At 57.9% G+C, this 15,939-nt stretch overlaps 4 protein-coding genes across 4 annotated transcripts in view; 1 reads left to right on the top strand and 3 right to left on the bottom strand.

Moving 5' to 3' along the window:
* Positions 1-160: 160 nt before the first annotated feature.
* PTSG_05426 (uncharacterized protein) lies at positions 161-4,318 on the bottom strand (the record flags this gene model as incomplete). The annotated part of the gene is made up of 13 exons (XM_004993944.1): positions 4,012-4,318; positions 3,407-3,744; positions 3,154-3,231; positions 2,923-2,993; positions 2,655-2,784; positions 2,367-2,431; positions 2,128-2,219; positions 1,863-1,997; positions 1,576-1,659; positions 1,210-1,337; positions 876-989; positions 585-706; positions 161-311 (listed from the first exon to the last, which is right to left on the bottom strand). Exons 1-13 carry the CDS (start codon positions 4,184-4,186, stop codon positions 161-163), a joined length of 1,683 nt encoding a protein of 560 aa, XP_004994001.1. The 5' UTR covers positions 4,187-4,318.
* Positions 4,319-4,603: 285 nt separating this feature from the next.
* PTSG_12315 (uncharacterized protein) lies at positions 4,604-12,989 on the top strand. Its single transcript, XM_004993943.1, has 7 exons — positions 4,604-4,856; positions 5,078-5,247; positions 5,599-5,710; positions 5,971-7,351; positions 7,448-9,112; positions 9,365-9,961; positions 10,214-12,989. Exons 1-7 carry the CDS (start codon positions 4,685-4,687, stop codon positions 12,699-12,701), a joined length of 6,585 nt encoding a protein of 2,194 aa, XP_004994000.1. The 5' UTR covers positions 4,604-4,684; the 3' UTR covers positions 12,702-12,989.
* A 136-nt stretch (positions 12,990-13,125) lies between these two features.
* Positions 13,126-15,504, bottom strand: PTSG_05423 (uracil phosphoribosyltransferase). The gene is made up of 7 exons (XM_004993942.1): positions 15,415-15,504; positions 15,071-15,224; positions 14,772-14,850; positions 14,443-14,605; positions 14,128-14,172; positions 13,893-13,981; positions 13,126-13,615 (listed from the first exon to the last, which is right to left on the bottom strand). Exons 1-7 carry the CDS (start codon positions 15,424-15,426, stop codon positions 13,504-13,506), a joined length of 654 nt encoding a protein of 217 aa, XP_004993999.1. The 5' UTR covers positions 15,427-15,504; the 3' UTR covers positions 13,126-13,503.
* Positions 15,505-15,751: 247 nt separating this feature from the next.
* Positions 15,752-15,939, bottom strand: part of PTSG_12314 (uncharacterized protein) — an 888-nt gene continuing 700 nt past the window's right edge. Inside the window, exon 2 of the mRNA XM_004993941.1 lies at positions 15,752-15,939. This exon is cut by the window's right edge and continues 313 nt beyond it. The gene's annotated coding sequence lies outside the window, so the exon portion shown is untranslated.

The raw sequence follows: 15,939 nt of genomic DNA, 5'->3' as shown, positions 1-15,939 counted from the left end.
TGGTGTGTGTGTTGTTGTTGTGTGTGTGTGTGTGTGTGTGTGTGTGTGTGTGTGTGTGTGTGTGTGTGTGTGTGTGTGTGTGTGTGAGTCGGCTGTGTGCTTGTGTTTGTGGGTGGGTAGGGAAATGCACGCAACGCCGGGTTCCATCATCGACCACGAATCAAAATCGAAGCAGCAAGCACAGACACACAATCGTCTCATGCGAGTTCTCACCGTGGTAGGCGCCCATGCCGGAGTTGCCAATACCGCCAAAGGGGAGGCCGGGGTGGCCAACGTGGAACAGGCACGAGTTGACCGTCACGCCGCCAGAGCTAAACGAGCGTTGCAGTGTACCATGTAACCGTGAGACTCGTCACGTCAGTCACAACGCAGCGCATGTCGCACATAGCTGGGTAGACACAGACACAGACAGACACAGACACACACACAGACACACACACACACACACACACACACACACGCACACACACACGCACACACACACGCGCGCGCACGCGCACACACACACACACACACAGACACAGACACACACACGCACACACAGACACAGACACACACACACAGACACAGAGCAAGCAGGGCACCTTGTGTTCTCGACGACGCGGCGCTGGACAGCCTCGTCCTGTGCGAAGATGTAGAGGGCGAGCGGCTTGGGGCGCGAGTTGATCTCCGCAATGGCATCCTCAACGCTTTCAGCCTCAGTCACCTGAGCACCACACGACAAGAGCGCGGGAGAGCCAGAGAGGGGTATCAGTGAAAAACAACAACTCCAGCAACAACAACAACTCCAGCAGCAACAGTGGACGCGTTCAATGCACAATCAAATACGCAGCATCACTGCACTAGCAGCACAACGAAGATGTGCACGGACTCACGGCAAGGATGGGTCCAAATGTCTCGTCCTGCATGAGGGTGGAGGTGCGGGAGACATGGATCACCGTCGCCGCAATGTACCGCTTCTTCCGGTCAAACTGGCCACCAGCAACAACCTGCAGTGTCAGCATGTATGTGTGTGCGTGTGTGTGTGTGTGTTTATTGTTTGTTTGTTTGTGCGTGTGTGTGTGTGTGTGTGTGTGTGTGTGTGTGTGTGTGTGTGTGTGTCAATGGATGAGCACATGTTGCGTGCGTTCCACGTAGTGATGACACAAAACCACACAAACCAATCGCAACCCGGAACAAGAAAGCACCCACATGGGGCAACAGCATCACCTGTCCACCGTGGGAGTTGAGAAGGCCAACAAGGCGGTCCATCTGCTTGTCGCCGACGACACGCCCGATGTTCGGGTCGTCCTCGTTGTTCTCGTACATCACCTGGCAGTAATGGCGGCACCGCTCCTCTGCCAAAATGGACACGGAACGGGATGGTGAATGATGTGGCAGGGAATGATGGGGTGGTGGAGTTGAGAAGAGTGGTGTGAGGTGTGGGGTGGTGGAGTTGAGAAGAGAGGTGTGAGGTGTGGCGGGGAGCATACAGCAGTTCAGCGTGGTTTCGCACAACACTATCGGCGCTACACGCACACGCACGCACACGCATAAACAGCTGCACACACGCACACATGTGCAAGTCCCACGCACTGAATTGCTCAATGACGTCCTTGTGGCAGAGCACGAAATCGGGCGCGATGCACTGCTGGCCGCAGTTGAAGTTGCGTGCCCACACTGTTGACCAATGCAAGCCAATTGGGAGAGGGGGTGAGGGGCGGATGAGAGATGGTGCACACATCAGCACAAGAATCGAGGGCAAAGACAGGTACACAGGCACACACACACGCACACGAATACACAGACAAGTGCACACACACACACACACACGCACACGAACACAAACAGACACAGACACACACATGAACACAAATCCGTACCGCATCGCTTTGCAGCGAGGTCGATATCTGCGCTCTTGTCGACGTAGACGGGGTTCTTGCCACCGAGCTCAAGCACACACGGGGTGAGGTGCTGTGCAGCGCCCTGCATGATCACGCGCCCAACCGTCGGGCTGCCTGCTCACCACAGCAGCAGTACACGCACGCGCGCCGGAAGTGAGTTGAGGGTGCAGATGACCACGTGTCACAAGAAAGCGCCCTTCGCTGCACACACACGCACACACACACACACACACACACACGAGACCTGTGAAGAAGATGATGTCTGTCTTTTCCTCGAGGAGCTTGGCGGTGCACTCGCGATCGCCCTTGAAGTTGGCGCCAACGACCTGCACGACACTGCACAACATCAACCACAACAACAGCACGCGGCAGGTGCAGGTGAGTGGCATTCAAAAGGCATCACAAGTGACAAACTGTAAGCAGCACTGCATTCCAACACACACACACACACGCAGCACAGCACAACACAGGGTTGATACGTACCGTGGGTCCATGTACTTTGGCAGCACATCCGCAAGGAGGCGGGCGCACGCCTTGCTCGTGTTGCACTGCAGTGTAAAGAAAAACATACACACGTGGATGGGCAGTGAGCAACGTGCCAGACACAAACACGCGCGCGCACAGACAGACAAACACACAGACAGCCACACGCACACAGACGCACAGACACAGACACAGACACAGACACACACAGACACACAGACACACAGACACACACACACCGACAACTAAACAACCAAACAGCAAAGCGGCGGCTGCGGCGGCACTCACGGGCTTGATGATGACGGTGTTGCCAGCGGCGATGGCGCCAAGTGCAGGGACCAGCTCAAGCTGGAAGGGAAAGTTCCATGTGCCAATGACAAGCGCAACGCCATACGGCTCAGGCTGCGTCCACTGGGTGCTGTGAAGAGGGGAGGGATGAAAGCACGTGGTGCTTCAGGTGAGTTGTTGCTGTTGTTGCTGTTGTTGTTGTTGATCGGCGCCACCACATACGCAGGTGCTGTTGTGTTATGACGTTGACTGGTGCACGTTGTATTACCTTGGGAAGGAGAGAATATGTGGGCCGACTGGCTCGGGCTCCATCCACTGGTCAAGCTTGTGCAGCGCATCCTGTGGCAAGGCGACACACACGTGAGGCATAGGCCAGCGATGGCGCTCAACAACGTGCACCTGAAGCATTCCACCATGTTCCGACACACACACACACACACACACACACACACACACACACACACACACACACACACAGGTGTAGATGCAGTGAGCGCACGTCAATCTCGGCGATGGGGAGAGCGACGTCGTAGTAGATGGTCTCAAAGCGCGGGCGCTTCAGGTCCTCGTGCACGGCCTGCACAACACACACGCGCAAGGGCAGTCGAGTATCAGGAGGCATAGTCGTGGTACGCACGAATACACCACATGCATGCATAAACCACGCGCACACACAGGGCACACAGAGCACACATACGGGGGAAAGTGTACACGGACGACGACAACCCCAGCAATAACAGCAATTAACGCACGGCGATGATGCGCTCCTCGTTCTCGACAAAGAACTTGCGCAGCTGGCGAAGCTGCTCCTTGCGCTTTGAGACGGGGCGGGTGATGCCGGAGGCGTAGCTGCGCTGCATCTCCTGCACCAGCGTTGGGATCTCGTCCAGGGTGTACTCGCGGTTGACCTTGCCCACGAGCTTGAAGTCGGCAAAGCACGACTCATCCACAATGTAGTCATCATCCTTGCGCTTGGGTTTGCGCATCAGCAGGCACGAGGCCCCGGTCACCAGCAGGAACAATGCAGCCGCCCCGTACGTGGCAGGCACCTGGCTCAGCACATTGCCCACAACCGTTCCCTCCAAGCACTCTGCGCGGGGTTGTGTTTGTGTGTGTGTGTGTGTATGTGTGTTTGGTGTGTGTGAGTACACTTTCAACGTGTTGCTTCAAGTGATACGACAACCAAACACTGCACAACACACACACATACACACACACACACATACACGCACACAAAAACACACAAACACACAAACACACAACACATACATACACACAAACACACACATACACACATACACACATACAGACACACAAACACACAAACACAGACACACAAACACACACACACACACACCTGTGACAGAGTAGTCTGGGATGAGGAGAAGCGGCACAAAGCCAAGGGTGGCAAAGGCCAGGAAGGACGGGCGACGGCTGTACAGCGAAAGCCACACAAACGTGAAGCTTCCCGCCAGGGACAGCGTCCATGGATCAAACTGACCCCGCAACACATGCGACACAGAAGACACCATGATGACGATCGACGTGTGCTTTCTTTCACTGTGAAGAAGGACGCAAAGGAAGCTGGCTGGAGAACTGCCGCTGGCGTTCTGCTTGTGCTTGACGCAGTGAAGAATAACTACTGAAATTTTAACAAATTTTCACCGCACAATAAAAAAAATTGTTTTGTTGGCTGTTGTTGTTGTGCTTTGGCGAGAGACCGCGCCCACTCTTCTTTCTTGGCTTTTTGCTTGCTCGGGCAGCGACACACAAACATCAGCACCCACCAAACACCACCCATCGTCCCTGATACACACACTTTCTCTGTTGCCACACCCTCCTCTGTTTTGGTTGTCGTTGCGCTGTTCCTCAACCATCCAGCCATCCCTCTCCGTTGTCTCTCAGCGAAGAGACGAGCGACGACGACGAGGACGACAACCAACCAACCAACCAACCAACCAACCAACCAACCACACGCACAAGCAAGCAAGCAAGCAAGTCGATTCAGATTTGCACACCAGCGGGCGACAATGCGTGCCGGCAAACGCAATGCCGCTGTTGCCAGCCTTGTCGTGGCAGCAACGACGGCGTTGATGCTGCTCTTGGCCACAGCGCAGACAGCGCTTGCCCAGAACTGTGGACCAGATGAGTTCTTTACCGGCCAGACGTGCCAGTCTGTCTCCCCGCCATGCGCAGCAGATGGTGCGTGCTTGCCTGCAAGCAACAAAGACAGACAGGCCATGCCAGGCCTGTGCACGTTTTGGCCACTTGCTCCTTGTACAGCCGACAAAACGCTGTAACCCACCCCCGCATCTGCTTTCTTGACCCATCCATACCTCTCATAGTCTCATCTGTGCGCAACTTGTCTTGCTGAAGTCGCTCACCATCCCGCCGTCCTTCTCCTTGCTTGCCGTCCTCCTCAGGCTGTGATGTGGTTCGAGGTGAGGGCTATCGTGGTACCCTCAACACTACTCTTTCTGGCAGAACATGCCAGTCCTGGTCATCCACAGAGCCACACTCGGCCACCATCTCCTTCAACCCGAGCACATACCCAGACGCAGGCCTCGGCGACCACAACTACTGCCGCAATCCGGTACGTTGGCTGAATGTTTTGGTTTTGTGAGACAACGATGCTCATGGAGGCCCGCATGAGGTGTTGAACAGATGCACTCAAAGGCACAGACAGAGAGACAGAGACAGAGAGACAGAGAGACAGAGAGACAGAGAGACAGAGAGACAGAGAGACAGAGAGACAGACACACACACACATGCACGCACGCACATGCACGGCACGCACGCAAAATACACACACGCACATGCACGCACGCACACATAGACACACGCACGCACACACAAAAATGTACGTGCAATTGTGAATGCATGTGCTTCTGCCCTCATGCACGCAAAATCGCCCACCTGTCCTTCATTCTCTGGTGGTGTACAGGATGGTGAGACACAGCCATGGTGTTTCACCACAGATCCGGATGAGCAGTGGGAAGTGTGCGCGCTCTGCCTGCGCTATGAGGTGGCCGCACCCACCCCAACATCAGACAGAGGTAAGCTGCTCGCCCTGTTTGATGCTTCCATTTGTTTTTGTCATTTGACATGAGCGCATCGCAAAGCACTAAAGCATGTCTCGGTGCTGGAGCATCATCGTCATCATCGTCATCATCATCATCATCATCATCATCATCATCATCATCAGCACAACCAGCACCAACACCGACAGCGGTCGACCAATGCTTCATGTCCTTCACACGCTTGCTTGTTCACACGCCATTACATCCACACTGCCATCTTTGCTCCTCGGTTTCAGAATGCGCAACGGTGCCAGGCGTCATCTTGCCTATTACCACAACAATGAGCTCGACGTCAACCACCACAACCACCACCACAACAACAACCACAGCCACAACAACCACAACAACCACCACAACCACAACAACAACCACAACCACCACAACCACAACAACAACAACCACAACAACCACAACCACAACGACAGAGCAGCCGTATGTGGACGTGTTGGAAGGCGTGTCATACTCCTTCCCCGGCACAGCAGGATTGCGCGTGTCCAGCAACGTGCAGCTTGATGCGGTCGGGGATTCGTTCTCCATCGCCACCGTCGTGCGCCAGTCACCGGGCACGAGCGGGTACATCTTTGCAAAGGCCTCACTGCAGGACGGCCGATACTTTGCCCTCCTCTCCTCTGGCGGTTCGCTCGTGCTCGTGTACCGCACACGCGGCTCCACCACCACCAGCATCGCCCGTATCGACTTTGACATTGCAGACGGCGACCTGCACCCGCTGCTGGTCGTGGTGGACGGCACGACCCTCAGCATCACCCTCGACGCATCCTGGCCGGGCGCCACCACCCTCAGCACCGCGCTTGCAGGGCTGGTCGACGACTGCGGCCCCCTGACAGAGGACTGTGTGCTGCTCGTTGGGCAGCGCGAGACGGGCGGTGGGCTGTACACGGGCGATGTGCTCGGGCTCTGGCTCTATGACAACGTTGCCGTCACCACGTTCCCCCAGGCCTTGCTGGACGCGACGCAGAACGCAACCCTCGTCGCTGTCACACCTTCCACAACCACCACCACGCTTGCACCCACCACAACGACGACCACTACAACCACAACAACGACGACCACAACCACCACCACCACAACAACAACAACAACCACAACCACCACAGGAACTACCACGACCACAACGGCGGGCCCCTGTCCCACCGGCCAGTACCAGTCGTCGCCCGGTGTGTGCGAAGACGTGCGCGTGTGCACCTTTGAGTGCTTCGGCCCTTCCTGCCCCCAGTTCAGCGAGTGCCCGCAGAACTGCCACAGCTGCCGCATCAACAGCAACCAGGCATTCTGCACCCTCTGCAGCAACAGCCAGTACCTCTTCAACGGCGCGTGCTATGCCAACTGCTCGTCGTTCGACCAGGCCTCACCACAGGGCCAGAACGAGCTGGGGCGCACGTGCGTGCTTGCACCCGACAGCACAGAGCAAGTGGAAACGCCCCCTGAACTGGAGTACGAGGTGGCCCCGCCCACCGCGACCACCGACCGCCGCTGCGCCGTGTCGGAGCCCTGCCCAACAGGCTCATACCAGACTGTCCCGCCAACGGCCACCTCTGCCCGAGTGTGCGTGGACTGCCCGAGTGGGTTCAGCGACCACGACTCGAACCCGCTCACGGCGTGCGAGCGTTGCCGTGCCGGGCAGTACACCGCGCCAAGGTCCACGGGCCTGTGCCTCACACACACGTGCGACGAGGGCACCATTGACGACGACAGCGACGCGTCCACCCCCTGCGTCGCGTGCGATCCGGGTACCTTTGTGCCTGCAGGCAAGAGCGGCGCGTGCTCCGCCTACCAGTGCCAGGCCGGCACATCCGACACAGACTCTGACCCGGCCACAGCGTGCGAGGCGTGTGGGTCCGGCACGTACACCCCCGCTGGCTCCAGTGGTGCCTGCATGGACCACCTGTGCGCACCGGGCACCGCCGACACGGACCGCACATCCGCAACGGCCTGCGCTGCGTGTGACGGCGACGCGTTCCAGCCGCTCCAGGGCCAAACCTTCTGTTTCCCCGTGAGCGACCCGTGCGACGCAGGCTTTGCGGAGACGCAGTCGCCAACACCAACCAGCGACCGCGGGTGCGAGGCGTGCACGGAGGGCACGTTCAAGGCAAATGCGGGCCCTGGTGACTGCTCGCCTGTCTCCGAGTGCCCTGAAGGGACAGCAGAGGTGGCGCCACCAACGCCAACGAGCGACCGCCAGTGCTTGACCACCACCACCACCACGACAACCACAACCACCACGCAGCTCACGTGCTCGACGGGATTCTACATTGCCGCCGACTGCGCTTTGTTTGATGAGCGCCCGGCTACTTGCTGGGCATACGAGCACTGCGCCTACAACGAAGACACCGGTGCATGCACGCTTTCATCGTCGTCCTCACAGCAGCAGCGGCGTCGTAGGAGCCCTTCGACCACCACAACTACCACAACGACAACAACGACCACGACCACAACAACCACAACGACGACAGTTGGTGTATTTACAACGACGCTGCCAAACACCACACCTTTGACAGGAGACAGCGGTGACGCCCCTTCAACCACCACCACGACCACAAGCACAACGACCACAACGACAACAACAACAACAACAACAACAACAACAACAACAACAACAACAACAACAACAACAAGCACGGGTGCAACGACGACCACAAGCACAACAACAACAACGACAACAAGCACGAGTACAAGCACGAGTACAACAACAACAACAACAACAAGCACCAGCACCACGACCTCAACCACTACTTCAACAACAAGCACCACCACGACCACGACAAGCACCACCACGACCACGACAAGCACCACGACAACGACGAGCAGCGTAGTTGTGGATTCGTTTGTGTGTGCGCCCGTGACGCCGTGCACAGAGGATGAGTTTGAGGTGGCGCCGGAGACGGCAACCAGCAACCGCGTGTGCGCAGCAGCCACGCCCCCATGCGACTCTGCGACCCACTACGAAACAGCGCCGCTCACCGCCACCACGGACCGCGAGTGCACGCTGCTCACGGTGTGCAACCCGCTGTGGGAGTACCAGACGGTTGCGCCCACCCTCACCTCCAACCGCGCCTGCGCCAACCTCACCGTGTGCAACGCCACCCAATATGCGTCCGTGCTGCCAACGTACACCTCGAACCGCATGTGTTCTGCCCTGCGCACGTGCGAGGTTGGCCAGTACATCAGCGTGCGCGCAACACCAACCTCCGATCGCTCCTGTGCAGACATCGACGAGTGTGTTGCTGGCCAGTACGAGACGGCGCCGCCCACCATGTTCTCAAACAGGGAGTGCACACCGTGCCAGGCCGGCACCTATGACGACGATGAGGATCCCACCACTCCGTGCCTGGATTGTCCAAAGGGAACCTTTCAGAACGAGTACGTGTGCATCGCAGTGCCGTGCGGTGCTGAAGGGTGTCAGTCACGTCATTCACTTTGGGGCACCGTGTTTTTGTTTTTGAATGATTTTTGATTAAGTGTCACATGTCATGTTGTTTGGTGGAAAGCTTCGTTCACTAACACTTGTCACACACACACACACACACACACACACACACACACACACACACACACACACACACACACACACACACACACACACACACACACACACACTGCACCATCCTTTAGGGAGGGCCAGACGTCGTGCATTGACGGCTCGTTCGTGTGTCCGCGCGGAACACGTGAGGTGCAGGCGCCAGAGGGTCCCAACCCGCGCGTGTGCGAGCCGTGCGATGGCGTCACGGAATACCAGGACCTTGCCGACCAGACGTTCTGCAAGGCCGTGACACCCTGTGCCCCTGGCACGTACGAGGTGGAGCCCGCCTCGTCCACGCAAAACACGCAGTGCGCGGCATGCGACGGTGTCTCGGAGTACCAGGACGAGGAAGGCGCCAACAGCTGCAAGCCCATCACGGGCATGTGCGAGCCAGGCATGTACGCCATCATCCCGCCCACGCCCTCGACCAACCGCGCGTGTGCGTCGTGTGATGAAGGAGCAACCTTCACATCCACCTCCAACGCACTGCAGTGCCAGCCGGTGAACGTGTGCCAGCCCGGCACGTTTGAGGCCGTTGCGCCCACACTCTCCTCCAACCGCGTGTGTGTTCCGTGCCAGCTCAACCTGACGTACTCGAGCACCACCAACGCCCCCGCCTGCCGCTCTGTTCGCCAGTTCTGCGGCGCCGACCAGTACGAGGTTGCCCCGCCCACACTCACCTCAAACAGGTGCGTGCATATGTGTGTGTGTGTGCGTGCATGTGTGTGTGTGTGTTTGCGTTTGCGTTTGCGTTTGCGCTCGGTGAATGTGCGGCCATGATTTATGTGCGTGTGTGCGTGTGTGCTGTGTGTGCACGTCACAACCCATGGCACCTTCACTTGTCGCCTTCTTTCTGTCTCACGTTTTGAACACCCTGCTTGCCCCCCCCCTCCTCACAAACGACAACCCCCTCCCCCACACCCTCTGCCACCGATGAACAGGCTGTGTGATGACCTGGTGCAGTGCGCGGCGGGCACGCACCGCGTGAGCGAGACAGAATGCGCCGACTGCCTGCTGTGCGGTGAGGAGGAGTACGAGACGTCCCCCTGTACGCCAACAACAGACCGCACGTGCGACGTGTGCGACACGTGTGGGTTCAACCAGTACATCATCGCCACCTGCGGGGTCACGACCAACACGGACTGCGGCGACATCTCGCCCCCGTGTGGCGACTACCAGTACGAGTCTGCTGCCCCGACAGCCACATCGGACCGCAAGTGCTCAGCCATCACCCAGTGCGACCCCCAGCAGCGGCAGGTGATTGAACGCCCACCGACGGCCACGCGGGACGCAAAGTGCCGCACGTGCGATGCAGGCACACACCCGATTGGCAACCTGACGTGCGTGGCGTGCAGCGCATGCAACACGGACCAGTACCTGATTGCGGCGTGTGATGTTGAGGACACCATGTGTGGTGACTGTGACGAGTGCGCTGCTGGCCAGTATGCCAAGGTGCCGTGCAACGCAACGAGCAACACCGTCTGCGATGCGTGCGACACGTGCGCGTCTTCGCAGTTTGAGACGGTCGCGTGCACGACGACCACTAACAGGAAGTGCCAGGACCTGCGCGTGTGCGAAGACGACCAGTACGAGGCCGTGGCGCCCACAGCGACCAGCAACCGCGTGTGCCTGGACATCACGCCGTGCCTTGCGTCAAACCGGCAAATCACCGTCACCCCCGCCACCCCGTACAGCAACGCCGTGTGCAGGACGTGCGAGGCCGAGACGTACCCGTTCAACTCGTTTGCGTGCCTGACGTGTTTGACGTGCGGCGCAGACGAGTTTGAGACGTCGCCGTGTGACGCCACCAACCGCGTGTGCCAGACGTGCGCCTCGTGCGGTCCCCGCCAGTTCATGGCAGCGGACTGCACCGCCACCAGCGACCGCATGTGCGTGGATGCGCGCGAGTGCAACACCACCACCCACTACGAGGCTGCCCGCCCGCTTGACGCCGACGTGGTGTGCGAGCCGCTCACCGCGTGCAACGCCAGCGCATACGAGTGGATTGCGCCAACGCCGACGAGCGACCGCGAGTGCGCGCTTGTCACCGTCTGCAGCGATGACGAACTGGAGACGGCGGCACCAACACCAACGTCGGATCGCGTGTGCGAGCGGCCCGCGTGCGCCGACGATGAATACGAGGTGTCGCGCGCAACGCCGGCAACCCTCGAGTGCGCACCGCTCACGGCGTGCAATGCGAGCGAGTATGAGCGCGTTGCGGCGACAGCGACCACGGACCGCGTGTGCGCTGCGCTGACGGTGTGCGAGGACAATGAGATGGTCATCACAAACGCAACGGCAACGTCGGACCGGGTGTGCGCGGGTGGGCCCGTGTCGGCTGCCAGTGACACGCTGGCTGGTGGATCGCTGGCTGGTGTTGTGGTCGGGTGCATTGCGTTCTTCATCCTGCTGGTGCTGGTGCTGCTGGCACTTGCATCGGGCAAGAGCCGCGTGCACAAGTACAAGGTGGAGACGAGCTTGCCTGCTGAGCTGGAACGCGACAACGACTTTTGGAAGCGGGAGGAGTTTTCTGTTGAGGTGGCGCCGCCTATCAAGCAGATACCACGCGGAACACACCGCCACCGCCAGCAGCAGCAGCAGCAGCAGCAGCAACAGCCGTACGTGCGGTCAAGGCACAACAACTACATGGACTTGGATGCACCAAGCGCCATCACACCTGCGATGAGCATGATTGGCGACGCAGAGAGCCACGTGTCTGGTCCCGCACACTACGATGTCAACCACCACCACACCCAATACCAGCAGCAGCAGCAGCGTGGCATCGGTGCAGGTGCCGGCGGCTCTGATGGGGATGGGTCCGGCGGCATGTCGCCAGCGTCGGGTCGTGGCGGGAGCTCGATGCTGAGCCAGCAGGGGAGCGAGTTGACGCTGCCTGCAGAACCAGATGTGCTGTTGGTGAACAGACGGTCGCTTGACGGGCGGCAGTGGCTCTCACCGCGCGGGCTGACGGCGCAGCAGATGGCAGCACACCAGTACAACCAGCAGCAGCAACTGCTCAGACAGCAGCAGCAGCAACAACAACAACAACAACAGATGATGATGATGTCGCCACTGCAGTCCGCTGGCCCGTCGTCGAGCGAGATGCCACCACGCATAGCCACGACACAGGGGACGCCATCGGGGCAGGTGCCGCTGTACGGCACGCTGTCGTCGCTGCCACAGCCCGCAGACAAGCCTGGACCGCAGCTTGAGTACAGGCGCATGTCTGAGCTGTTCTACCCGAACGGGTCCGATGAGGGGCCCAGCATGCAGATGCGCGCAATGCCTGCAAGCATTCCTGAGGTGAACGAGCAAGCCGGCGGTGACGGGGACAACGAGAGCGACAACGCGCGCACCGACCCGCCATCGTTCTCTGCGACGCCGCTGCTGCCGCACCTGTTGGAGGTGGAGGAGGACACGAGCTTGTAGAGAGTAAAGGGGGCGGGGGCGGTGTTGTTGTTGTTGGAGGGAGCAGAGTGAAGTGAGGAGGAGGCTGACGGTGTTGGAAGAGGGGGCGTGTGTGAATGTGTGTTGCGTGTGTGAATGTGTGTTGTATGAGTGTGTGGTTGCAGCTGAAACAGTGAGCGTTCTGTAGCTGTTGTTTTACACATTGTGATGACACCTGTCTTTGTGTTGCCTTCCTTCTTCAGGTCAAAGCATGTTCTGTTCTTCAAACTCTTCTTTGTTCAGCACCAATGAACACGTGTTACACAGTCAACTTACAGCAAAGAGAACATAAAAGTGTGTGCGTGTGAGTGTTTGAGTGTGTGTGAGTGCGTGCGTGTGTGAGTGTGTGTGGGTATGTGTGAGTGTGTGTGAGTGTGTGTGTGTATATGTGTGTTCGCACGTCGTTGCGCGTGTGGTTCGTTGATGATGTTGACGCTGGGCCATTGGTTCAAGTGTAGTAACAATGTAACACGCTTCACGTACAATACAAAATCAGAGGCAAGGTTCAGGCAGCTACAACGAACAAGAGAAGAAACACGAAAAGAGGGAGAGCAAGAATTCACAGCCATGACGAGAAACGGTGACACACACACACACACACACACACACACACACACACACATTCATTTTCACGCCGAGTCCAGTCAAACATGCGCAATGAAGGGAGGGCAGGGGCGTGTCTGCGTGCGTTCGTCCGAATGCCCTCGTGTCAGCAGTACACGTACAAACCAAACACAAACACCCTGATGACAGGCACGGCGAACACGACGAGGATGGCGAGTGTTCAGATTGTGCCAAAGTAGCGGTCACCGTAGTCGCCGAGACCAGGGATGATGTACTTCTTCTCGTTGAGGTGGTCGTCCACCTCCGCTGTCACCACCTTCACCTCCGGGAACCTGTGGTGGCAGAGGGGGGGGGGGTCATTTATGGGGTGTGGTGTGTGTGTGTGTGAGTGTGTGTGAGTGTGTGTGTGTGTGTGAGTGTGTGTGTGTGTGTGGAGTGAGTGTGTGTGCGTGAGCGTGTGTATGTGTGTGTATGTGCGTGTGCGTGTGTGTGTGTGTGTGTGTGTGTGTGCGTGTGTGCGTGTGTGTGTGTGTGCGTATAGTGAGCAACGCCGCAATTGAGAACAAGCACAATTACACAGCTTCACGAGTTCACAACACGTGCACGGACCGCTTTGTAAGGGTGTCGATGCCCTCGGGGCTGGCGATGATGTTGCAGAAGACAATGTTGGCCAGCGGCACGCCGTGGGAGTGCAGCACCTGATGGTGATGATGGGTGGAGGAAGGGTTGAGGGAGGGTGTGACAAGAGTCAGCCATGAGTTGGGGAGGCGAAGCGATGAGGAGGAACAGAAACCGAGAAACAAGCGCGTGCACACCGCCCAGAAACGAGGGTTGGGTTGCTCACCTCGATGGCCTTCATGGCGCTGCCGCCAGTGGCCAGCATGGGATCCTGTAAAGCGGTGGCGCGGTGACGATGATGAGGAGGTGATGATGGTGGTGGTGGCGGTGACGACAACAGGACAAAAATGCAGCGCAAGCAGGAAGGAAAGCAGGCAGACGGACGCAGGTGTGGACGAAGACACACACACACACACACACACACACACACACACACACACACACACACACACACACACACACACACACACACACACACACACACATACGCACGCACGCACGCACGCACACGCATGCACAGACGCATGTACAAGCGCAGTACCAGGAGGATGACTTGGCAGTTGCAGATCTTGGAGGGGAGCTTGTCAAAGACAAACTTTGGCAGCGCCGTCTCCTCGTCGCGCTGGATGAGGACTTTGCCAATCACGACGGACGGCATCCACTCACGCAGGATGTGCTCCATCGACTCGCCGGCACGAAGAATGCTGGTTGCATGACGCGCAAGCGGAAACAGACAGTGAACGCACGAGATGGTGATGGTGGAGGTGCAAGCTTTTGGCTGGTGACGGTGCCTCAACTTAAACTGTTCTCAACCATTGCGCCGCACACACATGCACACGCACACATGTGTGCGTGGACAACTGCTCGTACCTCACACCGCAAATCTGCTTGGCTGGGCGCGTGCCATCGTACGTGGTACCGGTGGGCGTTGTGACCTTCAAGTCCTCATCTGAGGTGAGACGGGAGTGTGTTTTTTTTTTGGGGGGGGGGGGGGTGAGTTAGTGGATGAGAGCTGGGCCAGCGACGGAACCAGCCGAATGACACACAGACACAGACACAGACACGCATCCATACATCCACACGCACACACATCTACACCGCAGGCACAGACACATACAGACACATACACACACATATTGCATGCACGGACACACGCCCTGCTTGCTCACATTCCACGTGCTCAAGGGCAGCAGCAACGACGAGGCGCGCAATCAGGTCGGCTGTGGCCGCAAACTTGGGTGGCTCCGTGTCTACCGAACGCAGGATCGACATGATGTGTCGGAGGTGTGGGGTGCGTCGCAGCACCGTCACGTTTGGCCACTCCTGCGCACGAATACCCAAAACGCAATAGTCATGTGAGCGACACGCAAACACACAGGCTGGTTGTACTTGTTGTTGGGGGAGTCCGAGTGTTGCAGGTATGCGCTTGCACAGACACCCACAATATAATCGTTCAATCGTTCAATCGTTCATGTCAATCGAGTCGATTGATTGAGCGATCGTGCACACTTACTTTGCTCGCCATCGTTGTTGCTGGTTGCCTGGTGGTTGCTTGCTTGCGTGCTTGACCGAAAGCCTGTTGTGTTTGTCCTCCTTGCGTGGGTTGTACCGATTGTTAATGAAAGATACAGCCAACATTCGAGCCAACAGCACTGGTTATGAAGGAGATGTGTGTGTGTGTGTGTGTGTGTGTGTGTGTGTGTGTGTGTGTGTGTGTGTGTGTGTGTGTGTGTGTGTGTGTGTGTGTGTGTGTGTGTGGAGTGTGTGTGTGTGTGTGTGGTTGCGCTCTTTCACGGCAGCTCATGCATCGCGCACAACAAGCACACCCACTTATGTTACACCCACAAACACATGTTGTTGCTTGTTTATTGGGTGCGAACGGCTCGTCGTTGGTCGACAAGAGCCAGTCGCGTGTGTGCGCTTGCCAAGGCAGCAGCAGAAGCCACAACTACGAACATGGGCCCAACACGAGTTGAATTAAGCGTTCAAGCAAGCAACACCACTGAGGTGTGGCGTAGAAACGGAAGAGAAGAGAAGC

The sequence above is a fragment of the Salpingoeca rosetta genome, assembly GCF_000188695.1.
Source record: "Salpingoeca rosetta unplaced genomic scaffold supercont1.12, whole genome shotgun sequence".
NCBI lineage: Eukaryota > Choanoflagellata > Craspedida > Salpingoecidae > Salpingoeca > Salpingoeca rosetta.
The sequence above is the reverse complement of the archived record's forward strand: the minus strand, read 5'-3'. Positions and strand labels throughout refer to the sequence as shown.